Source organism: Oncorhynchus mykiss, chromosome 14, assembly GCF_013265735.2.
Source record: "Oncorhynchus mykiss isolate Arlee chromosome 14, USDA_OmykA_1.1, whole genome shotgun sequence".
Classification (NCBI taxonomy): domain Eukaryota; kingdom Metazoa; phylum Chordata; class Actinopteri; order Salmoniformes; family Salmonidae; genus Oncorhynchus; species Oncorhynchus mykiss.
The window spans coordinates 42,968,849-42,993,317 of NC_048578.1; the positions used below are offsets into that span (position 1 = coordinate 42,968,849).

At 46.5% G+C, this 24,469-nt stretch overlaps 1 protein-coding gene across 5 annotated transcripts in view; it reads left to right on the plus strand.

Annotated features, from left to right (window-relative positions):
* The window catches only part of rps6kal (ribosomal protein S6 kinase a, like), a 68,855-nt gene that overhangs the window by 20,858 nt on the left and 23,528 nt on the right, over nt 1–24,469 (plus strand). For 4 of the 5 annotated variants that reach the window (XM_036943613.1, XM_036943612.1, XM_036943611.1 and 1 more), the window contains exons 4-13: nt 493–573; nt 703–782; nt 2,026–2,132; nt 8,834–8,871; nt 8,967–9,109; nt 10,305–10,375; nt 18,178–18,266; nt 18,571–18,635; nt 22,918–23,020; nt 23,229–23,353. In XM_036943613.1, the coding sequence (XP_036799508.1) occupies nt 493–573; nt 703–782; nt 2,026–2,132; nt 8,834–8,871; nt 8,967–9,109; nt 10,305–10,375; nt 18,178–18,266; nt 18,571–18,635; nt 22,918–23,020; nt 23,229–23,353 (902 nt within the window). The remainder of the gene's footprint in view (nt 1–492; nt 574–702; nt 783–2,025; nt 2,133–8,833; nt 8,872–8,966; nt 9,110–10,304; nt 10,376–18,177; nt 18,267–18,570; nt 18,636–22,917; nt 23,021–23,228; nt 23,354–24,469) is intronic. The other variant, XM_036943614.1, reaches the window with a different exon arrangement.

The window sequence follows — 24,469 nt, forward strand, 5'->3', positions numbered from 1 at the left end:
ATCATCATGCATGTTCTCTCAGATGGTCTCTCTGACACTATGCTCACTTCAATGCTTTATAGATGCATATCATATTGTAGAAACTAATGGCCCTGTTTGTCTGGAATCTCGTGTGTGTGTGTGTGTGTGTGTGTCTGTCGCCCTGTGCCTCGGTCTGTCGCCCTGTGCCTCGGTCTGTCGCCCTGTGCCTCGGTCTGTCGCCCTGTGCCTCGGTCTGTCGCCCTGTGCCTCGGTCTGTCGCCCTGTGCCTCGGTCTGTCGCCCTGTGCCTCGGTCTGTCACCCTGTGCCTCGGTCTGTCACCCTGTGCCTCGGTCTGTCACCCTGTATCTGTCTGTCGCCCTGTGCCTCGGTCTGTCGCCCTGTGCCTCGGTCTGTCGCCCTGTGCCTCGGTCTGTCGCCCTGTGCCTCGGTCTGTCACCCTGTGCCTCGGTCTGTCACCCTGTGCCTCGGTCTGTCACCCTGTATCTGTCTCTCTCTCTTTGTCTGTCCAGTCAGGGACAGAGTTCGCACCAAGATGGAGCGAGACATTTTAGTGGAGGTCAATCACCCCTTCATAGTCAAGTTGCACTACGGTTAGTCTGATCTTTAACCCCTGACCCTTCACCTCTACCCTCTCTCCCCTTCATAGTCAAGTTGCATTACGGTTAGTCACTCTGTCATTGTTCTGACTATAGAGGTGTCTAACGCTTCTTGTCTCTCAGCCTTCCAGACCGAAGGGAAGCTCTATTTAATCCTGGACTTTCTCAGGGGAGGAGACGTCTTCACGCGCTTATCCAAAGAGGTGAGACACCTTTCTACTGCTATAGTCTATTAGAAATAATATCCCAAGATGTGGGTTATTCACTTTGCTTTTGACTGCATTTAAATATACAGTCAATGGCCAGTTTATAAGGTACACCCATCTACTACTGGGTAGGATCCCCTTTTGCTTCCAGAGCAGTCAGAATTCTTTGGGGCATGGATTTTACAAGATGTGGCGTTCAAACATTGCTAGCGTGTGCCAGGACAACATTCCCCACGCCATTACACCACCCCCACCAGCCTGTACCGTTGAAACCAGGCAGGATGGGGCCATGGACTGTTTACGCCAAATCCTGACTCTCAGCACGATGCAACAGGAACCGGGATTCATCGCACCAGGCAATGTTTCTCCAGTCCTCAATTGTCCAGTGTGGGTGATCACTTGCCAACTATAAGAGTGGAACCCGGTGTGGTCGTCTGGAACCCGGTGTGGTCGTCTGGAACCCGGTGTGGTCGTCTGGAACCCGGTGTGGTCGTCTGGATCCCGGTGTGGTCGTCTGGATCCCGGTGTGGTCGTCTGGAACCCGGTGTGGTCGTCTGGAACCCGGTGTGGTCGTCTGGAACCCGGTGTGGTCGTCTGGATCCCGGTGTGGTCGTCTGGATCCCGGTGTGGTCGTCTGGATCCCGGTGTGGTCGTCTGGATCCCGGTGTGGTCGTCTGGATCCCGGTGTGGTCGTCTGGATCCCGGTGCAATATCCCATCTGTGATAAGCACCGACGAGTTGTGCATTCCGCGATGCTGTTCTACCACTGTTGTACCGCACCGTTATTTGCCTGTTTGTGGCCCGCCTGTTAGCTTGCACGATTCTTTTGTGTTTGTCGCTCGGTTCTCGGGTAAACCCTAGGCACTGTTGTGTGTGTCAAAAGGCCAGGAGACCGGCTCAGAGTCGCTTAGGTCACTCGTTTTTCCCATTCTAACGTTCAGTCGAACAGTGATTGAATGGCTCGATGCCTATCTGCCTGCTTTATATAACAAGCCACATGACTCACTGTCTGTAGGAGCTAACCATTATCATGAACGGGAGTGGTGTACCTAATAAACTGGCCATAGTGTATAATGCTATAAAGAATATGGCTGTATTTAAATGTGTAAATAGTATTATTTATATAATGTATATAATGTTTTGTGTAGCTCTAACTGTATTTAGGAATGTAACATTATAATGTGTTGCCTATGACTCTTCCCTCCGAGGCCAGACAGTAAATGTGTCCAGTTCTCACTAGGTTATGTTTACAGAGGAAGATGTCAAATTCTACCTAGCAGAGCTGGCTCTGGCCCTCGACCACCTGCACCATCTGGGCATAGTTTACAGAGACCTCAAACCAGAGAAGTATGTACCATAATCCCTAACCCTCCTAGTCTTTCTGCCCCTAACTCTAGTGATTTAAACCCCTACATGGTTGGGGTGTTTCTGGTGACGGGTTGGGGTGTTGCTGATGACAGGTTAGGGTGATTGGGGTGTTTCTGGTGACCGGTTAGGGTGGTTGGGGTGTTGCTGGTGACAGGTTAGGGTGGTTGGGGTGTTGCTGGTGACCGGTTAGGGTGGTTGGGTTGTTGCTGGTGACCGGTTAGGGTGGTTGGGGTGTTGCTGGTGACAGGTTAGGGTGGTTGGGGTGTTGCTGGTGACTGGTTGGTGTGGTTGGGGTGTTTCTGGTGACAGGTTAGGGTGGTTGGGGTGTTTCTGGTGACTGGTTGGGGTGTTGCTGGTGACAGGTTAGGGTGGTTGAGGTGTTTCTGGTGACAGGTTAGGGTGGTTGGGGTGTTGCTGGTGACCGGTTAGGGTGGTTGGGGTGTTGCTGGTGACAGGTTAGGGTGGTTGGGGTGTTGCTGGTGACAGGTTAGGGTGGTTGGGGTGTTTCTGGTGACTGGTTGGGGTGTTTCTGGTGACAGGTTAGGGTGGTTGGGGTGTTTCTGGTGACTGGTTAGGGTGGTTGGGGTGTTGCTGGTGACAGGTTAGGGTGGTTGGGGTGTTTCTGGTGACAGGTTAGGGTGGTTGGGGTGTTTCTGGTGACAGGTTAGGGTGGTTGTGGTGTTGCTGGTGACAGGTTAGGGTGGTTGGGGTGTTGCTGGTGACAGGTTAGGGTGGTTGGGGTGTTGCTGGTGACAGGTTAGGGTGTTGCTGGTGACAGGTTAGGGTGGTTGGGTTGTTTCTGGTGACCGGTTAGGGTGGTTGGGGTGTTGCTGGTGACAGGTTAGGGTGTTGCTGGTGACAGGTTAGGATGGTTGGGGTGTTTCTGGTGACCGGTTAGGGTGGTTGGGGTGTTGCTGGTGACAGGTTAGGGTGGTTGGGGTGTTGCTGGTGACAGGTTAGGGTGGTTGGGGTGTTTCTGGTGACTGGTTGGGGTGTTGCTGGTGACAGGTTAGGGTGGTTGAGGTGTTTCTGGTGACAGGTTAGGGTGGTTGGGGTGTTGCTGGTGACCGGTTAGGGTGGTTGGGGTGTTGCTGGTGACAGGTTAGGGTGGTTGGGGTGTTGCTGGTGACAGGTTAGGGTGGTTGGGGTGTTTCTGGTGACTGGTTGGGGTGTTTCTGGTGACAGGTTAGGGTGGTTGGGGTGTTTCTGGTGACTGGTTAGGGTGGTTGGGGTGTTGCTGGTGACAGGTTAGGGTGGTTGGGGTGTTTCTGGTGACAGGTTAGGGTGGTTGGGGTGTTTCTGGTGACAGGTTAGGGTGGTTGTGGTGTTGCTGGTGACAGGTTAGGGTGGTTGGGGTGTTGCTGGTGACAGGTTAGGGTGGTTGGGGTGTTGCTGGTGACAGGTTAGGGTGTTGCTGGTGACAGGTTAGGGTGGTTGGGTTGTTTCTGGTGATTCGGTTAGGGTGGTTGGGGTGTTGCTGGTGACAGGTTAGGGTGTTGCTGGTGACAGGTTAGGATGGTTGGGGTGTTTATGGTGACCGGTTGGGGTGTTGCTTGTGACCGGTTAGGGTGGTTGGGGTGTTGCTGGTGACAGGTTAGGGTGGTTGGGGTGTTTCTTTTGACAGGTTAGGGTGGTTGGGGTGTTGCTGGTCACAGGTTTGGGTGGTTGGGGTGTTGCTGGTGGCAGGTTAGGGTGGTTGGGGTGTTTCTGGTGACAGGTTAGGGTGGTTGGGGTGTTGCTGGTCACAGGTTAGGGTGGTTGGGGTGTTTCTGGTGACCGGTTAGTGTGGTTGGGGTGTTTCTGGTGACCGGTTAGTGTGGTTGGGGTGTTTCTGGTGACAGGTTAGGGTGGTTGGGGTGTTTCTGGTGACCGGTTAGGGTGGTTGGGGTGTTTCTGGTAACAGGTTGGGGTGTTTCTGGTGACAGGTTAGGGTGGTTAGGGTGGTTGGGGTGTTTCTGGTGACAGGTTAGGGTGGTTGGGGTGTTTCTGGTGACCGGTTAGGGTGGTTGCTGTGTTTCTGGTGAAAGGTTAGGGTGTTGCTTGCGACAGGTTAGGGTGGTTAGGGTTTTGCTGGTGACAGGTTAGGGTGTTGCTGGTGACAGGTTAGGGTGGTTGAGGTGTTTCTGGTGACAGGTTAGGGTGGTTGGGGTGTTGCTGGTAACCGGTTAGGGTGGTTGGGGTGTTGCTGGTGACAGGTTAGTGTGGTTGGGGTGTTGCTGGTGACAGGTTAGGGTGGTTGGGGTGTTGCTGGTGACAGGTTAGGGTGGTTGGGGTGTTTCTGGTGACTGGTTGGGGTGTTTCTGGTGACAGGTTAGGGTGGTTGGGGTGTTTCTGGTGACTGGTTAGGGTGGTTGGGGTGTTGCTGGTGACAGGTTAGGGTGGTTGGGGTGTTTCTGGTGACAGGTTAGGGTGGTTGGGGTGTTGCTGGTGACCGGTTAGTGTGGTTGGGGTGTTTCTGGTGACTGGTTGGGGTGTTTCTGGTGACAGGTTAGGGTGGTTGGGGTGTTTCTGGTGACTGGTTAGGGTGGTTGGGGTGTTGCTGGTGACAGGTTAGGGTGGTTGGGGTGTTTCTGGTGACCGGTTAGGGTGGTTGGGGTGTTTCTGGTGACTGGTTGGGTGTTTCTGGTGACAGGTTAGGGTGGTTGGGGTGTTGCTGGTGACCGGTTAGGTTGGTTGGGGTGTTGCTGGTGACGGGTTAGGGTGGATGGGGTGTTGCTGGTGACAGGTTAGGGTGGTTGGGGTGTTTCTGGTGACTGGTTAGGGTGGTTGGGGTGTTGCTGGTGACAGGTTAGGGTGGTTGGGGTGTTTCTGGTGACTGGTTAGGGTGGTTGGGGTGTTGCTGGTGACAGGTTAGGGTGGTTGGGGTGTTTCTGGTGACTGGTTGGGGTGTTTCTGGTGACAGGTTAGGGTGGTTGGGGTGTTTCTGGTGACTGGTTAGGGTGGTTGGGGTGTTGCTGGTGACAGGTTAGGGTGGTTGGGGTGTTTCTGGTGACAGGTTAGGGTGGTTGGGGTGTTTCTGGTGACAGGTTAGGGTGGTTGGGGTGTTTCTGGTGACTGGTTAGGGTGGTTGGGGTGTTGCTGGTGACAGGTTAGGGTGGTTGGGGTGTTTCTGGTGACAGGTTAGGGTGGTTGGGGTGTTTCTGGTGACAGGTTAGGGTGGTTGGGGTTTTGCTGGTGACAGGTTAGGGTGTTGCTGGTGACAGGTTAGGGTGGTTGGGGTGTTTCTGGTGACAGGTTAGGGTGGTTGGGGTGTTGCTGGTAACAGGTTAGGGTTGTTGGGTTGTTTCTGGTGACCGGTTAGGGTGGTTGGGGTGTTGCTGTTGACAGGTTAGGGTGTTGCTGGTGACAGGTTAGGGTGGTTGGGGTGTTTATGGTGACCAGTTGGGGTGTTGCTTGTGACCGGTTAGGGTGGTTGGGGTGTTTCTGGTGACTGGTTAGAGTGGTTGGGGTGTTGCTGGTGACAGGTTAGGGTGGTTGGGGTGTTTCTGGTGACAGGTTAGGGTGGTTGGGGTGTTGCTGGTGACAGGTTAGGGTTGTTGGGGTGTTTCTGGTGACTGGTTAGGGTGGTTGGGGTGTTGCTGGTGACAGGTTAGGGTGGTTGGGGTGTTTCTGGTGACAGGTTAGGGTGGTTGGGGTGTTTCTGGTGACAGGTTAGGGTGGTTGGGGTGTTTCTGGTGACTGGTTAGGGTGGTTGGGGTGTTGCTGGTGACAGGTTGGGGTGTTGCTGGTGACAGGTTGGGGTGGTTGGGGTGTTTCTGGTGACAGGTTAGGGTGGTTAGGGTGTTGCTGGTGACAGGTTAGGGTGGTTGGGGTGTTGCTGGTAACAGGTTAGGGTGGTTGGGTTGTTTCTGGTGACCGGTTAGGGTGGTTGGGGTGTTGCTGGTGACAGGTTAGGGTGGTTGGGGTGTTTCTGGTGACGGGTTAGGGTGATGCTGGTGACAGGTTAGGGTGGTTAGGTTGTTGCTGGTGACGGGTTATGGTGGTTGGGGTTTTGTGATGGGTTAGGGTATTTTGGGTGTTGTGATGGGTTAGGGTATTTTGGGTGTTGTGATGGGTTAGGGGTGTTTGGGGTGTTGTGATGGGTTAGGGTATTTTGGGTGTTGTGATGGGTTAGGGTATTTTGGGTGTTGTGATGGGTTAGGGTATTTTGGGTGTTGTTAGGGGTGTTGTGATGGGTTAGGGGTGTTGTGATGGGTTAGGGGTGTTTTGGGTGTTGTGATGGGTTAGGGGTGTTTTGGGTGTTGTGATGGGTTAGGGGTGTTTTGGGTGTTGTGATGGGTTAGGGTATTTTGGGTGTTGTGATGGGTTAGGGGTGTTGTGATGGGTTAGGGGTGTTGTGATGGGTTAGGGGTGTTGTGATGGGTTAGGGGTGTTGTGATGGGTTAGGGGTGTTTTGGGTGTTGTGATGGGTTAGGGTATTTTGGGTGTTGTGATGGGTTAGGGGTATTTTGGGTGTTGTCATGGGTTAGGGTATTTGGATTGTTGTGATGGGTTAGGGTATTTTGGGTGTTGTGATGGGTTAGTGGTGTTGTGATGGGTTAGGGGTGTTGTGATGGGTTAGGGGTGTTTTGGGTGTTGTGATGGTTAGGGTATTTTGGGTGTTGTGATGTGTTAGGGTATTTTGGGTGTTGTGATGGGTTAGGGTATTTGGATTGTTGTGATGGGTTAGGGTATTTTGGGTGTTGTGATGGGTTAGGGTATTTTGGGTTTTGTGATGGGTTAGGGTATTTGGGGTGTTGTGATGGGTTAATGGGTGTTGTGATGGGTTAGGGGTGTTGTGATGGGTTAGAGGTGTTGTGATGGGTTAGGGGTTTTGTGATGGGTTAGGGGTGTTGTGATGGGTTAGGGTATTTTGGGTTTTGTGATGGGTTAGGGTATTTGGGGTGTTGTGATGGGTTAATGGGTGTTGTGATGGGTTAGGGGTGTTGTGATGGGTTAGGGGTTTTGTGATGGGTTAGGGGTGTTGTGATGGGGGTGTTGTGATGGGTTAGGGTATTTTGGGTGTTGTGATGGGTTAGGGGTGTTTTGGGTGTTGTGATGGGTTAGGGGTGTTTTGGGTGTTGTGATGGGTTAGGGGTGTTTTGGGTGTTGTGATGGGTTAGGGTATTTTGGGTGTTGTGATGGGTTAGTGGTGTTGTGATGGGTTAGGGGTGTTGTGATGGGTTAGGGGTGTTTTGGGTGTTGTGATGGTTAGGGTATTTTGGGTGTTGTGATGTGTTAGGGTATTTTGGGTGTTGTGATGGGTTAGGGTATTTGGATAGTTGTGATGGGTTAGGGTATTTTGGGTGTTGTGATGGGTTAGGGTATTTTGGGTTTTGTGATGGGTTAGGGTATTTGGGGTGTTGTGATGGGTTAGGGTATTTTGGGTGTTGTGATGGGTTAGTGGTGTTGTGATGGGTTAGGGGTGTTGTGATGGGTTAGGGGTGTTTTGGGTGTTGTGATGGTTAGGGTATTTTGGGTGTTGTGATGTGTTAGGGTATTTTGGGTGTTGTGATGTGTTAGGGTATTTTGGGTGTTGTGATGGGTTAGGGTATTTGGGTGTTGTGATGGGTTAGGGTATTTTGGGTTTTGTGATGGGTTAGGGTATTTGGGGTGTTGTGATGGGTTAATGGGTGTTGTGATGGGTTAGGGGTGTTGTGATGGGTTAGGGGTTTTGTGATGGGTTAGGGGTGTTGTGATGGGGGTGTTGTGATGGGTTAGGGTATTTTGGGTGTTGTGATGGGTTAGGGGTGTTTTGGGTGTTGTGATGGGTTAGGGGTGTTTTGGGTGTTGTTATGGGTTAGGGGTGTTTTGGGTGTTGTGATGGGTTAGGGTATTTTGGGTGTTGTGATGGGTTAGGGGTGTTGTGATGGGTTAGGGGTGTTGTTATGGGTTAGGGGTGTTGTTATGGGTTAGGGGTGTTTTGGGTGTTGTGATGGGTTAGGGTATTTTGGGTGTTGTGATGGGTTAGGGGTGTTGTGATGGGTTAGGGTATTTTGGGTGTTGTGATGGGTTAGGGTATTTTGGGTGTTGTGATGGGTTAGGGTATTTTGGGCGTTATGATGGGTTAGGGTATTTTGGGTGTCGTGATAGGTTAGGGGTGTTGTGATGGGTTAGGGGTGATGGGTTAGGGGTATTTTGGGTGTTGTGATGGGTTAGGGTATTTTGGGTGTTGTGATGGGTTAGGGGTGATGGGTTAGAGTATTTGGGGTGTTGTGATGGGTTAGGGTATTTGGATTGTTGTGATGGGTTAGGGTATTTTGGGTGTTGTGATGGGTTAGGGGTGATGGGTTAGGGGTGATCGGTTAGGGTATTTTGGGTGTTGTGATGGGTTAGGGTATTTTGGGTGTTGTGATGGGTTAGGGTATTTTGGGTGCTGTGATGGGTTAGGGTATTTTGGGTGTTGTGATGGGTTAGGGTATTTTGGGTGCTGTGATGGGTTAGGGTATTTTGGTTGCTGTGATGGGTTAGGGTATTTTGGGTGTTGTGATGGGTTAGTTTTTTTGGGTGTTGTGATGGGTTAGGGGTGATGGGTTAGGGGTGATCGGTTAGGGTATTTTGGGTGTTGTGATGGGTTAGGGTATTTTGGGTGCTGCTATTTACTTTAGAAGAAACATTGTCCTGTTGTTGATGGTGATGTTGTTACTGTCAGGTCTGTGTGTCTCTCTACTATACCTACTAATGTGGTTCTCTGTTTTCAGCATTTTGTTAGATGAAGCTGGACACATCAAGTTAACAGGTATGACCTGCTCTCTGTCTGGGCTGTGGTGCTTCAGGAGATTATGTTGTGTGTTTATGTTTGAGCTAAAATAAAGAGGTGGTTGTGCATTTCAGACTTTGGGTTGAGTAAGGAGTCCGTGGATGTTGATAAGAAGGCCTATTCATTCTGTGGAACGGTGGAGTACATGGCTCCTGAGGTCGTCAACAGAAGAGGACACACACAGAGTGCTGACTGGTGGAGTCTAGGAGTGCTCATGGTAAACACACCCACACCTCTACATCACCTGTACCTGTAACCCCAGCCGAATGTCTCTACCTGTACCTATAACCCCAGTTTAGTGTCTCTACCTGTACCTCTACATCACCTGTACCTATAACCCCAGCCTAATGTTTGTACCTGTACCTCTACATCACCTGTACATGTAACCCCAGCTAATGTCTCTACCCGTACCTATAACCCCAGCCTAATGTCTCTACCTGTACCTATAACCCCAGTTTAGTGTCTCTACCTGTACCTCTACATCACCTGTACCTATAACCCCAGCCTAATGTCTGTACCTGTACCTCTACATCACCTGTACCTATAACCCCAGCCTAATGTCTGTACCTGTACCTCTACATCACCTGTACATGTAACCCCAGCTAATGTCTCTACCCGTACCTATAACCCCAGCCTAATGTCTGTACCTGTACCTCTACATCACCTGTACCTGTAACCCCAGCCTAATGTCTCTACCTGTATCTACCCTGTACCTATAACCCCAGCTTAATGTCTCTACCTGTACCTCTACATCACCTGTACCTATAACCCCAGCCTAATGTCTGTACCTGTACCTCTACATCACCTATAACCCCAACCTAATGTCTCTACCTGTACCTCTACATCACCTGTACCTGTACCCTCAGCCTAATGTCTGTACCTGTACCTCTACATCACCTGTACCTGTAACCCCAGCCTAATGTCTCTACCTGTATCTACCCTGTACCTATAACCCCAGCTTAATGTCTCTACCTCTACCTCTACATCACCTGTACCTATAACCCCAGCCTATTGTCCCTACCTGTAACCCCAGCCTAATGTCTGTACCTCTACATCACCTGTACCTTTAACCACAGCCTATTGTCTCTACCTGTACCTGTAACCCCAGCCTAATGTCTCTACCTGTATCTACACTGTACCTATAACCCCAGCCTAATGTCTCTACCTGTACCTCTACATCACCTATAACCCCAACCTAATGTCTCTACCTGTACCTCTACATCACCTGTACCTGACCCTCAGCCTAATGTCTGTACCTGTACCTCTACATCACCTGTACCTATAACCCCAGCCTAATGTCTCTACCTGTACCTCTACATCACCTGTACCTGTAACCCCAGCCTAATGTCTGTACCTGTATCTAACCTGTACCTATAACCCCAGCCTAATGTCTGTCTCTCCTTTCTGTATAGTTTGAAATGCTGACTGGGACGTTACCATTCCAGGGCAAAGACCGCAACGAGACCATGAACATGATCCTTAAGTAAGTCAACCACACTGTACTGTACTGTACTGTTATTGGAGTCAACTACACTGTACTGTTATTGGTGTCAACCACACTGTACTGTACTGTTATTGGTGTCAACCACACTGTACTGTTATTGGTGTCAACCACACTGTACTGTACTGTACTGTTATTGGAGTCAACTACACTGTACTGTTATTGGAGTCAACTACACTGTACTGTTATTGGAGTCAACTACACTGTACGCTACTGTTATTGGAGTCAACCTGTACTGTACTGTTATTGGAGTCAACCACACTGTACTGTTATTGGAGTCAACCTGTACTGTACTGTTATTGGAGTCAACCACACTGTACTGTTATTGGAGTCAACCTGTACTGTACTGTTATTGGAGTCAACCTGTACTGTTATTGGAGTCAACCACACTGTACTGTTATTGGAGTCAACCACACTGTACTGTTATTGGAGTCAACCACACTGTACTGTTATTGGTGTCAACTACACTGTACTGTTATTGGTGTCAACCTGTACGCTACTGTTATTGGAGTCAACTACACTGTACTGTTATTGGAATCAACCTGTACTGTACTGTTATTGGTGTCAACCTGTACTGTTATTGGAGTCAACCACACTGTACTGTTATTGGAGTCAACCACACTGTACTGTTATTGGAGTCAACCTGTACTGTTATTGGAGTCAACTACACTGTACTGTTATTGGTGTCAACCACACTGTACTGTACTGTTATTGGAGTCAACTACACTGTACTGTTATTGGAGTCAACTACACTGTACGCTACTGTTATTGGAGTCAACCTGTACTGTACTGTTATTGGAGTCAACCACACTGTACTGTTATTGGAGTCAACCTGTACTGTACTGTTATTGGAGTCAACCACACTGTACTGTTATTGGAGTCAACCTGTACTGTACTGTTATTGGAGTCAACCACACTGTACTGTTATTGGAGTCAACCTGTACTGTACTGTTATTGGAGTCAACCTGTACTGTTATTGGAGTCAACCACACTGTACTGTTATTGGAGTCAACCACACTGTACTGTTATTGGAGTCAACCTGTACGCTACTGTTATTGGAGTCAACCTGTACTGTTATTGGAGTCAACCACACTGTACTGTTATTGGAGTCAACCACACTGTACTGTTATTGGTGTCAACTACACTGTACTGTTATTGGAGTCAACCTGTACGCTACTGTTATTGGAGTCAACTACACTGTACTGTTATTGGAGTCAACCACACTGTACTGTTATTGGAGTCAACTACACTGTACTGTTATTGGAGTCAACCTGTACGCTACTGTTATTGGAGTCAACTACACTGTACTGTTATTGGAGTCAACCTGTACGCTACTGTTATTGGAGTCAACTACACTGTACTGTTATTGGAGTCAACCTGTACGCTACTGTTATTGGAGTCAACTACACTGTACTGTTATTGGTGTCAACCTGTACGCTACTGTTATTGGAGTCAACCACACTGTACTGTTATTGGAGTCAACCACACTGTACTGTTATTGGAGTCAACTACACTGTACTGTTATTGGAGTCAACCTGTACGCTACTGTTATTGGAGTCAACTACACTGTACTGTTATTGGAGTCAACCTGTACGCTACTGTTATTGGAGTCAACTACACTGTACTGTTATTGGAGTCAACTACACTGTACTGTTATTGGAGTCAACTACACTGTACTGTTATTGGAGTCAACTACACTGTACTGTTATTGGAGTCAACTACACTGTACTGTTATTGGAGTCAACCACACTGTACTGTTATTGGAGTCAACTACACTGTACTGTTATTGGAGTCAACCACACTGTACTGTTATTGGAGTCAACTACACTGTACTGTTATTGGAGTCAACCACACTGTACTGTGCTGTTATTGGAGTCAACTACTGTACGCTACTGTTATTGGTGTCAACCACACTGTACGGTTATTGGAGTGCGCCGAATACAACAGCTGCAGAATTTACAGTGAAATGCTTTCTTACTGGCTCTAACCAATAGTGCAAAAAAGGTATTAGGTGAACAATAGGTTAGTAAAGAAATAAAAACAACAGTAAAAAGACAGTAGCGAGGCTACATACAGGCACCGGTTAGTCAGGCTGATTTGAGGTAATATATACAGGTCCTCAGGGCATGAGCAGACCAGCTGGCTGGTGTGTTTACAGACATATTCAATCAATCCCTATCCCAGTCTGCTGTTCTCACATGCTTCAAGAGGACCACCATTGTTCCAGTCCCTAAGAAAGCTAAGGTAACTGAGCTAAACGACTATCGCCCCGTAGCACTCACTTCCGTCATCAAGTGCTTTGAGAGACTAGTCAAGGACCATATCACCTCCACCCTACCTGACACCCTAGACCCACTCCAATTTGCCTACCGTCCCAATAGGTCCACAGACGACGCAACCACACTGCCCTAACCCATCTGGACAAGAGGAATACTCATGTAAGAATGCTGTTCATCGACTAAAGCTCAGCATTTAACACCATAGTACCCTCCAAACTTGTCATTAAGCTCAAGACCCTGGGTCTCGACCCCGCCCTGTGCAACTGGGTCCTGGACTTTCTCACGGGCCGCCCCCAGGTGGTGAGGGTAGGTAACAACATCTCCACCCCGCTGATCCTCAACACTGGGGCCCCACAAGGGTGCGTTCTGAGCTCTCTCCTGTACTCCCTGTTCACCCACGACTGCGTGGCCACGCACGCCTCCAACTCAATCATCAAGTTTGTGGACGACACTACAGTGGTAGGCTTGATTACCAACAACGACGAGACGGCCTACAGGGAGGAGGTGAGGGCCCTCGGAGTGTGGTGTCAGGAAAATAACCTCACACTCAACGTCAACAAAACTAAGGAGATGATCTTGGACTTCAAGAAACAGCAGAGGGAGCACCCCCCTATCCACACCGACGGGACAGTAGTGAAGGTGGACAGTTTTTTTTTCTTCTTTTTTTTAAAGTTCCTCGGCCTACACATCACGGACAAACTGGAATGGTCCACCTACACAGACAGCGTGGTGAAGAAGGCGCGACAGTGCCTGTTCAACCTCTGGAGGCTGAAGAAATTTGGCTTGCCACCAAAAACTTTTTTACAGATGCACAATCGAGAGCATCCTGTCGGGCTGTATCACCACATGGTACGGCAAGTGCTCCGCCCACAACCGCAAGGCTCTCCAGAGGGTAGTGAGGTCTGCACAATGGGGGCAAACTACCTGCCCTCCAGGACACCTACACCACCCGATGTCACAGGAACGCCAAAAAGATCATCGAGAACAACACCCACCCGGGCCACTGCCTTTTCACCCCGCTATCATCCAGAAGGCGAGGTCAGTACAGGTGCATCAGAGCTGGGACCGAGAGACAGAAGCTGTTTTTCAATCTCAAGGCCATCAGACTGTTAACCAGCCATCACTAACATTGAGTGGCTCAATGACTCAAATCTCAAGCCACTTTAATAATTATAAACTGGATGTAATAAATGTATCACTAGTCACTTTAAACAATGCCACTTTATATAATGTTTACATAGATCTCATCTATATACTGTACTCTATACCATCTACTGCATCTTGCCTATGCCGTTTGGCCATCGCTCCTCCATATATTTATATGTACATATTCCTATTCACTTCTTTACACTTGTGTGTATAAGGAAATTGTTGTGAATTTGTTAGATTACTTGTTAGATATTACTGCATGGTTGGAACTAGAAGCACAAGCATTTCGCTACACTCGCATTAACATCTGCTAACCATGTGTATGTAACCAATACAATTTGATTTAACATTATCCACATAAGTCACAGCAACATCTTTTATATACACTATTTTATGTCCAGCTTTTGGAATTTTGGCTTTCCTGGATATAGCCACTATATTGTGATCACGTCATCCAATGGGTATGGATATAGCCACTATATTGTGATCACGTCATCCAATGGGTATGGATATAGCCACTATATTGTGATCACGTCATCCAATGGGTATGGATATAGCCACTATATTGTGATCACGTCATCCAATGGGTATGGATATAGCCACTATATTGTGATCACGTCATCCAATGGGTATGGATATAGCCACTATATTGTGATCACGTCATCCAATGGGTATGGATATAGCCACTATATTGTGATCACGTCATCCAATGGGTATGGATATAGCTTTAGAACACCGTTCTACAGTATTAGTAAAAATGTGATCAATACGTGTGGATGATCTTGTTACTGTAGTGTTTGTAAACACCCTGGTAGGTTGATTAATAACCTGAACCAGATTACAGGCACTGGTTACAGTGAGAAGCTTCCTCTTGAGCGGACAGCTTGATGAAAAACAGTCAATATTCAGGTCCCCAAGAAAGATTTTTCCAAAACAGCTACCTTGTCCTTTAACCTCAGGCATTTGACCACTATCGGCCTAGGCCTGTCAGGTGGGCCGGCGGTGGGTTTTCCAGTCGTGTGGGCGTAATTTACCTTCGTATTTCTGTGGTACATCTTCAGTTTCTCCGAGATAATTTCCCGTACTCTCTCCTCAGTCTCCGTCCAGGTCTCGTGGAGATTCTGCAATTCCATCCACAACCATGTTGTTTCGATTTGATTGTACCTCGAGATAATCTGAATTCGATTTCTCTGTCAATGTTATCATGGATTCACATACAGAACTGATGTCCTCTCTCAGTGACTTACAGATTGCTGTCATCTTGCCGTTCTCCAGTAAACTTGTTATGGCTAGGAGTCCCTCAAAAGGAACAGTCCCTCCCATTCAGCTGAAAAATATATTTTTTAAATATTTAACTTTCACACATTAACAAGTCCAATACAGCAAATGAAAGATAAACATCTCGTTAATCTACCCATTGTCTCCGATTTTTTAAAATGTTTTACAGCGAAAACACAACATATATTTATGTTAGATCACCACCAAATCCAAAAACACACACAGCCATTTTTCACAGCCAAAGATAGTCACAAAAGCAGAAATATAGATAAAATGAATCACTAACCTTTGATTATCTCCATCAGATGACACTCATAGAGCATCATGTTATACATGTATTGTGTGTTTTGTTCGATAATGTGTATATATACACTGCTCAAAAAAATAAAGGGAACACTTAAACAACATAATGTAACTCTCAAGTCAATCACACTTCTGTGAAATCAAACTGTCCACTTAGGAAGTAACACTGATTGACAATACATTTCACATGCTGTTGTGCAAATGGAATAGACAACAGGTGGAAATTATAGGCAATTAGCAAGACACCCCCAATAAAGGAGTGGTTCTGCAGGTGGTGACCACAGACCACTTCTCAGTTCCTATGCTTCCTGGCTGATGTTTTGGTCACTTTTGAATGCTGGCGGTGCTTTCACTCTAGTGGTAACATGAGACGGAGTCTACAACCCACACAAGTGGCTCAGGTAGTGCAGCTCATCCAGGATGGCACATCAATGCGAGCTGTGGCAAGAAGGTTTGCTGTGTCTGTCAGCTTAGTGTCCAGAGCATGGAGGCGCTACTAGGAGACAGGCCAGTACATCAGGAGACGTGGAGGAGGCCGTAGAAGGCAACAACCCAGCAGCAGGACCGCTACCTCCGCCTTTGTGCAAGGAGGAGCACTGCCAGAGCCCTGCAAAATGACCTCCAGCAGGCCACAAATGTGCATCTGTCTGCACAAACGGTCAGAAACAGACTCCATGAGGGTGGTATGAGGGCCCGACGTCCACAGGTGGGGGTTGTGCTTACAGCCCAACACCATGCAGGACGTTTGGCATTTGCCAGAGAACACCAAGATTGACAAATTCGCCACTGGCGCCCTGTGCTCTTCACAGATGAAAGCAGGTTCACACTGAGCACATGTGACAGACGTGACAGAGTCTGGAGACGCCGTGGAGAACGTTCTGCTGCCTGCAACATCCTCCAGCATGACCGGTTTGGCGGTGGGTCAGTCATGGTGTGGGGTGGCATTTCTTTGGGGGGCCGCACAGCCCTCCATGTGCTCGCCAGAGGTAGCCTGACTGCCATTAGGTACCGAGATGAGATCCTCAGACCCCTTGTGAGACCATATGCTGGTGCGGTTGGCCCTGGGTTCCTCCTAATGCAAGACAATGCTAGACCTCATGTGGCTGGTGTGTGTTAGCAGTTCCTGCAAGAGGAAGGCATTGATGCTATGGACTGGCCCGCCCGTTCCCCAGACCTGAATCCAATTGAGCACATCTGGGACTTTATGTCTCGCTCCATTGCACCACAGACTGTCCAGGAGTTGGTGGATGCTTTAGTCCAGGTCTGGGAGAAGATCCCTCAGGAAACCATCCGCCACCTCATCAGGAGCATGCCCAGGCGTTGTAGGGAGGTCATACAGGCACGTGGAGGCCACACACACTGCTGAGCCTCATTTTGACTTGTTTTAAGGACATTACATCAAAGTTGGATCAGCCTGTAGTGTGGTTTTCCACTTTAATTTTGAGTGTGACTCCAAATCCAGACCTCCATGGGTTGAGAAATTTGATTTCCATTTATAATTTGTGTGATTTTGTTGTCAACACATTCAACTATGTAAAGAAAAAAGTATTTAATTCGAATATTTCCTTCATTCAGATCTAGGATGTGTTATTTTAGTGTTCCCTTTACTTTTTTGAGCAGTGTATATATAAAAAATGTCAGTTTACATTGGCGCTTTACGTGCAGTAATGTTTTGATTCTAAAACATCCGGTGATTTTGCAGAAATACTCACAATAAACATTGATAAAAGATGCAAGTGTTATTCACAGAATTAAAGATAAACGTATCCTCTGTGCAACCGCTGTGTCAGATTTCAAAAAAACTTTACGGAAAAATAATAATCTGAGAATGGCACTCTGAACCCAAATTAGCCAAAGAAATAGCAGCCATTTTGGCGTCAACAGAAGCTACAAAAAACACTATAAATATTCACTTACCTTTGAATATCTTCATCAGAAGGCAGTCCCAGGAATCCCAGTTCGACAATAAATGACTGATTTTGTTCCATGAAGTTCCATAAAGCCCATCATTTAGCCACTTGTTGTTAGCTTGTTCAGCCCAGCATTCAATCTTCAAAAAGCACGAGCAATTCCTCCAGACAAAAACCCAAAAAGTTCCGTTACAGGTCGTAGAAACAAGTCAAATGATGTATGCAATCCATATTTAGGATGTTTTAAACATTAATCAGCAATAAGGTTCCAACCGGAGAATTTCATTGTCTGAAGAAAAGCATTGGAATGGGAGGATACTCTCTCGTGACCACGTGCTATGAGCCCGAGGCTTTCTGCCAGACCACTAATTAAAAGAGCTCCTATGAGTCCCTCCTTTATAGTAGAATCATACAACCAGAATCTAAAGCCGGTGACATTTTATGGAAGCCCTAGGAAGTTCATGCACATCCATAACTAACATGGACTTCAAATGGCACTGTTTTGAAAATCGAGTTCTCACTTCCTGTTTGGATTTCTTCTCAGGTTTTTTCATATGAGTTCTGTTATACTCACAGACATAATTCAATTTTCTATCCACCAGTAATAATAATATGCATATATTCCCATCTGGGACAGAGTAGGAGGCAGTTAAGTTTGGGCACGCAATTCATCCTTTTTATTAGCATTTTATTTTTCAATTAGGATGTGCAGGGTGTACATGGTCTGTCGTACGATATTTTGGTAAGAAGACAATTTGACATTTGTTCAGGACATTGTTGTCACTCGCGCTCTTCTCTCCTGTCTTCTCTCTCTCCTCTACTCACTCACTTACTCACTCACTCACTCACTCACTCCCTCTCTCAGAGCTAAGTTAGGGATGCCTCAGTTCCTGAGTCTAGAAGCCCAGAGTCTGCTGAGAATGCTGTTTAAACGCAACCCTGCTAACCGCCTGGGTAAGTTTCTTTGTTTATTTGGATCCCCATTATCTTTTGCAGAAGCAGCAGCTACTCTTCCCGGGGTCTACAAACAACACAAAACATGACAAGTAACAAAACACTGATAGAACAGTCACACAAATTAACCACCTGGGTAAGAGCGAGAGAGTGTGTGTTACTGACGGTTGTCTCTCTGTAGGGGTGTGTGTTTTACTGACGGTTGTCTCTCTGTAGGGGTGTGTGTGTTACTGACGGTTGTCTCTTTGTAGGGGTGTGTGTGTGTGTGTGTGTGTGTTACTGACAGTGCTCTGTGTCTCTGTAGGGGCTGGGGCCGATGGGGTGGAGGAGATCAAACGTCACGCCTTCTTCTCATCGATCGACTGGAACGTAAGTCTCTCTCTCACACACACACACACACACACACACACACACACACACACACACACACACACACACAATACATCCCATTCCCACCTAACAGACGGTCGGCTTACTTAGGATTGGTCTGTAGAGTGCTAGGTGTGTATCTGGGCAGAGGTCTGACAGTGTGTGTGTTAATATTTCAGTGGGAGTGTTTATGAGCCAGCAGGAGACGATTGGCTGAGACTAGGAGGAAGGGAAGGGTTTAATATGGGCTGGTGGCTGGGTCTTGATCTTGCTTGTTCGCTCTCTCAATTAAATTCAACAGGGCTTTATTGGCATGGGCAACATGTTTACATTTCCAAAGCAAGTGAAATAAACAAACTAAAGTGAGAAACAATATAAAAAACTATTAGGAAGTAACATTGCACAGGTAACATTGCACTCACAAAGGTTTAAAAAACAGACATTTCCAGTGTTATATCATCAGTGTTTTAATCATGTGAAAATAGTTGTAGTATGAATAGTGAGGAAGACAAATAAACATAAATATTTGTGGTATTTACAATGTTGTTTGTGCTCAACTGGTTGCCCTTTTCTCATGGCAATGGGCCACAAATCTTGCTGCTGTGATGCACACTGCAGTATTTCACCGTACAGATAAGGGAGTTTATCAATGTTGGATTTGTTTTGAAATTCTTTGTGGGTTTGTGTAATCTTTGGGAAATATGTATCATTAAGGAGTGCATACATCTGGCAGGAGGTTAGGAAGTGCATCTGTTTCCACCTCATTTTGTGGGTAGTGAGCACATAGCCTGTCTTCTCTTGAGAGCCAGGTCTGCCTACGGCGGCCTTTCTCAAAAGCAAGGCTATCCTCACTGAGTCTGTACATAGTCCAAGCTTTCCTTAATTTTGGGTCAGTCACAGTGGTCAGGTATTCTGCCACTGTGTACTCTCTGTTTAGGGCCAGATAGCATTCTAGTTTGACCAGTTTTTTGGGTCTGTTTGTGTTTGTTCACAGAGGTGCAGAATCAGCTGGCTGAGGTGAGGGGTTTGTGAGGGAATGTGTAGGCATCGCTTCCTTTTAGGTGATTGTAGAATGGAACAGCTCTTTTCTGGATTTTTAGAATTAGCTGATGTCCTAATTTTGTTCTACACACATTGTTTGGGTTTTTGCGTTGCACACAATGTATATATTTTGCAGAATTCTGCATGCAAAGTCTCAATTGGGTGTTTCTCCCATTTTGTTTATTCTTGGTTGGTGAGTGGACCCCAGACCTCACAACCATACAGTGTGTTTTACAATAGGTTTTTAGCCCGATACTAATTGGGATATCAAATGTTATGTTCCTTTTGCCCTTCTTGTTTAGGGTACAGTGCCTTCGGAAAGTATTCAGACCCCTTGACCTTTTCCACATTTTGTTGCGTTACTCAAATTATTATTATTATTATTTATTATTTTTTGCAATCTACACACAATAACCCATAATGGCTAAGCGAAAACAGTTTTTTTTTACATTTTTGCACATTTATTAAAAATAAAACACAGAAATAACTTTACATAAATATTCAGACCCTTTGTTATGAGACTCAAAATTGAGGTCAGGTGCATCCTGTTTCCATTGATCATCCTTGAGATGTTTCTACAACTTGGAGTCCACCTGTGGTAAATTCAATTGATTATACATGATTTTGAAAGGCACACACCTGTCTAAAAACCAAGCCATGAGGAATTGCTCGTAGAGCTCTGAGACAGGATTTTGTCGAGGCATAGATCTGGGGGAAGGGTACCAAAACATGGGAGAAACAAAACATGGGCCTGGCAACTGGACCTCTTTTGGAACACCATTATTTTTGTCTTATTGAGATTCACTGTCAGGGCCCAAGTCTGACAGAATCTGTGCAGAATATCTAGGTGCTGTAGGCCCTCCTTGGTTGGGGGACAGAAGCACCACATCATCAGCAAACAGTAGACATTTGACTTCAGATTCTAGTAGGGTGAGGCCGAGTGCGTGCTGCAGACTGTTCTAGTGCCCTCGCCTATTCGTTAATATATATGTTGAAGACTGTGGGGCTTAAGCTGCATCCCTGTCTCAACCCATGGCGCTGTGGGAAGATTTTTTTTTGCCAAATTTAACCACACACTACTTGTTGTTTGTGTACATGGATTTTATAATGTTGTATGTTTTTCCCCTAACATCACTTTTTTTTATCAATTTGTATAGCAGACCCTCATTCCAAATTGAGTCTAAAGCTTTTATGAAGTCAACAAAGCATGATAAGGCTTTGCCTTTGTTTTTGTTTGTTAGTCAATTAGGGTGTGCAGGGTGAATACGTGGTCTGTCGTACAGTAATTTAGTAAAACGGCAATTTGACAAGTCAGCTGTTGAGGATTTTCCCGAGGTTGCTGTTGTCGCATATCCCACGGTAGTTATTGGGGTCAAATTTGTATCCACTTTTGTGGATTGGGGTGATAAGTCCTTGTCTCCAAATATTGGGGAAGATGCCAGCTCTGAGAATGATTGGAATTATCACCCCAGCCAATTGGAATTTGTGGTTTGCATATTTTAGAATTTCATATAGGATATATTTTGTCCTATAGTTCATTGAATGTAATTGGAGAATCCAGTGTGTTCTGGTAGTCTTTAATAGTTGATTCTAAGATTTGTATTTGATCATGTGCAGTTGAAGTCGGAATTTCACATACACTTAGGTTGGAGTCATTAACTTGTTTTTCAACCACTCCACAAATTTCTTGTTAACAAACTATCGTTTTCGCAAGTCCTTTAGGACATCTACTTTGTGCATGACAAGTAATATTTCCAATATTGTTTACAGACCGATTATTTCACTTATAATTCACTGTATCACAATTACAGTGGGTGAGAAGTTGACATACACTAAGTTGACTGTGCCTTTAAACAGCTTGGAAAATTCCAGAAAGTTATGTCATGGCTTTAGAAGCTTCTGCTAATTGACATCATTTGAGTCAATTGGAGGTGTACCTGTGGATGTATTTCAAGGCCTGCCTTCAAACTCAGTTCCTCTTTGCTTGACGTCATGGGAAAATCAAATGAAATCAGCTAAGACCTCAGAAAAAAAAATTGTAGACCTCTACAAGTCTGGTTCATCCTCGGGGGCAATTCCCAAACGCCTGAAGGTACCACGTTCATCTGTACAAACAATAGTACTCAAGTATAAACACAATGGGACCACGCAGCCGTCATACCTCTCAGGAAGGAGATGCGTTCTGTCTCCTAGAGATGAATGTACTTTGGTGTGAAAAGTGCAAATCAGTCCCAGAACAACAGCAAAGGATCTTGTGAAGATGCTGGAGGAAACAGGTACAACAGTATCTATATCCATAGTAAAATGAGTCCTATATCGAGACAACCTGAAATTCCACTCAGCAAGGAAGAAGCCACTGCTCCAATACCGACATAAAAAAGCCAGACTGCGGTTTGCAACTGCAGATGGGGACAAAGATCGTACTTTTTGGAGAAATGTCTTCTGGTCTGATGAAACAGAACTGTTTGGTCCTAATGTCCATCGTTATGTTTGGAGGAAAACGGGGAGGCTTGCAAGCCAAAGAACACCATCCCAACCGTGAAGCACGGGGGTGGCAGCATCATTTTGTGGAGTGCTTTGCTGCAGGAGGGTCTGGTGCACTTCACAAAATAGATGGCATCATGAGGTAGGAAAATGATGTGGATATATTGAAGCAACATCTCAAGACATCAATCAGGAAGTTAAAGCTTGGTCGCAAATGGGTCTTCCAAATGGACAATGAACCCAAGCATACTTCCAAAGTTGTGGCAAAGTGGCTTAAGGACAGCAAAGTCAAGGTATTGGAGTGGCCATTACTAAGCCCTGACCTCAATCGTATAGAAAATGTGTTGGCAGAAGTGAAAAAGTGTGTGTGAGCAAGGAGGCCTAAAAACCTGACTCAGTTACACCAGCTCTGTCAGGAGGAACGGGCCAGAATTCACCCAACTTATTGTGGGAAGCTTCTGGAAGGCTACCAAAATCATTTGACCCAAGTTAAACAATTTAAAGGCAATGCTACCAAATACTAATTGAGGGTATGTAAACTTCTGACCCACTGGGAATGTCTCTCTCTCTCTCTCTCTCTCTCTCTCTCTCTCTCTCTCTCTCTCTCTGTCTCTCTGTCTCTCTGTCTCTCTGTCTCTCTGTCTCTCTGTCTCTCTGTCTCTTTCTGTCTCTTTCTGTCTCTACACTGTTCATTATGACTTGGAACGGAAACGAAATATTAATATCTCAGCTTAACCCTCCCTCCCTCCCTCCATAGAAGCTATACAGGACAGAGCTCCAGCCTCCATTCAAACCAGCAGCAGGGAAGCCTGATGACACGTTCTGCTTCGACCCAGAGTTCACCGCTAAAACACCCAAAGGTACATGAGGGTTAGGGTCACAGTCTAGATTCTCCAGGTTTTCCTTCTATTGCTAACACACATCTCGTGTGGATGCGTGGTTGTCTGGGTGTGTGTGTGGGTGGTTGGTTGTCTGTGTGTGTGTGTGTGGGTGGGTGGTTTGTTGTCTGGGTGGATGTCTGGGTGGTTGTCTGGGTGGTTGTCTGGGTGGTTGTCTGGGTGTGTGTAGACTCCCCAGGTATTCCTCCCAGTGCCAATGCCCATCAGCTGTTTAAAGGGTTCAGCTTCGTGGCTCCAGCCTCTCTGGATGACAAGAAGGGCTCTCCTCTACTCAGCATCCTACCTGTAGTACAGGTATACACACACACAGTTCCCCACTGCTTTAGTACATGTTCATATGCTTGAATGTTTAAATGATTTTGCTCTCTCACAGCCCTTGACTCTGTTGGTGCTGCCACCTGGGGAGTGGAGTGTAGAAGTGCATCCTGGTTGTTTTTCCCAAACAGTGTGCTAACACTAAACTACCAACTACTTCATTTAAGATCGGACCCTTTTTTTTTCCATTGTCCTCCTAAAATGACAAACCCAAATCCAAACTGCCTGTAGCTCAGGACCTGAAGCAAAGGATCGGAAAACACTTTGAAGTTGTGGAAATGCAAAATTAATGTAGGAGAATATAACACATTTGATCTGGTAAAAGATAATACAAAGAAAAAAACTTTTTTTACATTTATTTTTGGTCCCATCTTTGAAATGCAATAAAGGCCATAATTAGACGCAATTTTGATTTCGGCCACTAGATGGCATCAGTGTATGTGCAAAGTTTTAGACTGATTCAATGAACCATTGCATTTCTGTCCAAAATGTTGTATCAAGACTGCCCAAATGTGCCGATCCCATAGAGGATAACTACCTCATTTGACATGATATTGGTACAGTGTAGGTACCCATTATTCTATATTAGGTAACTTTGTTATATTTGTTATTTGTTATATTACATTGTTAGGGTTAGGGTTAGGTTAGGGTTAGGCTTTCTCTCTCGACTCTTTTTAAGAATGCTTTTATTTATTGTACCAGACAGGTCAATTAAGAACAAATTCTTAATTATAATGTCTCTCGGTCTCTGGGTCTCTCTGGGTCTCTCTCTCGGTCTCTCTGGGTCTCTCTCTCGGTCTCTCTGGGTCTCTCTCTCGGTCTCTCTGGGTCTCTCTCTCAGTCTCTCTGGGTCTCCCTCTCGGTCTCTCTGGGTCTCCCTCTCGGTCTCTCTGGGTCTCCCTCTCGGCCTCTGGGTTTCCCTCTCGGCCTCTGGATCTCCCTCTCGGTCTCCCTCTCGGTCTCTCTGGGTCTCCCTCTCGGTCTCTCTGGGTCTCAAATCAAATCAAATCAAATTTATTTATATAGCCCTTCGTACATCAGCTGATATCTCAAAGTGCTGTACAGAAACCCAGCCTAAAACCCCAAACAGCAAGC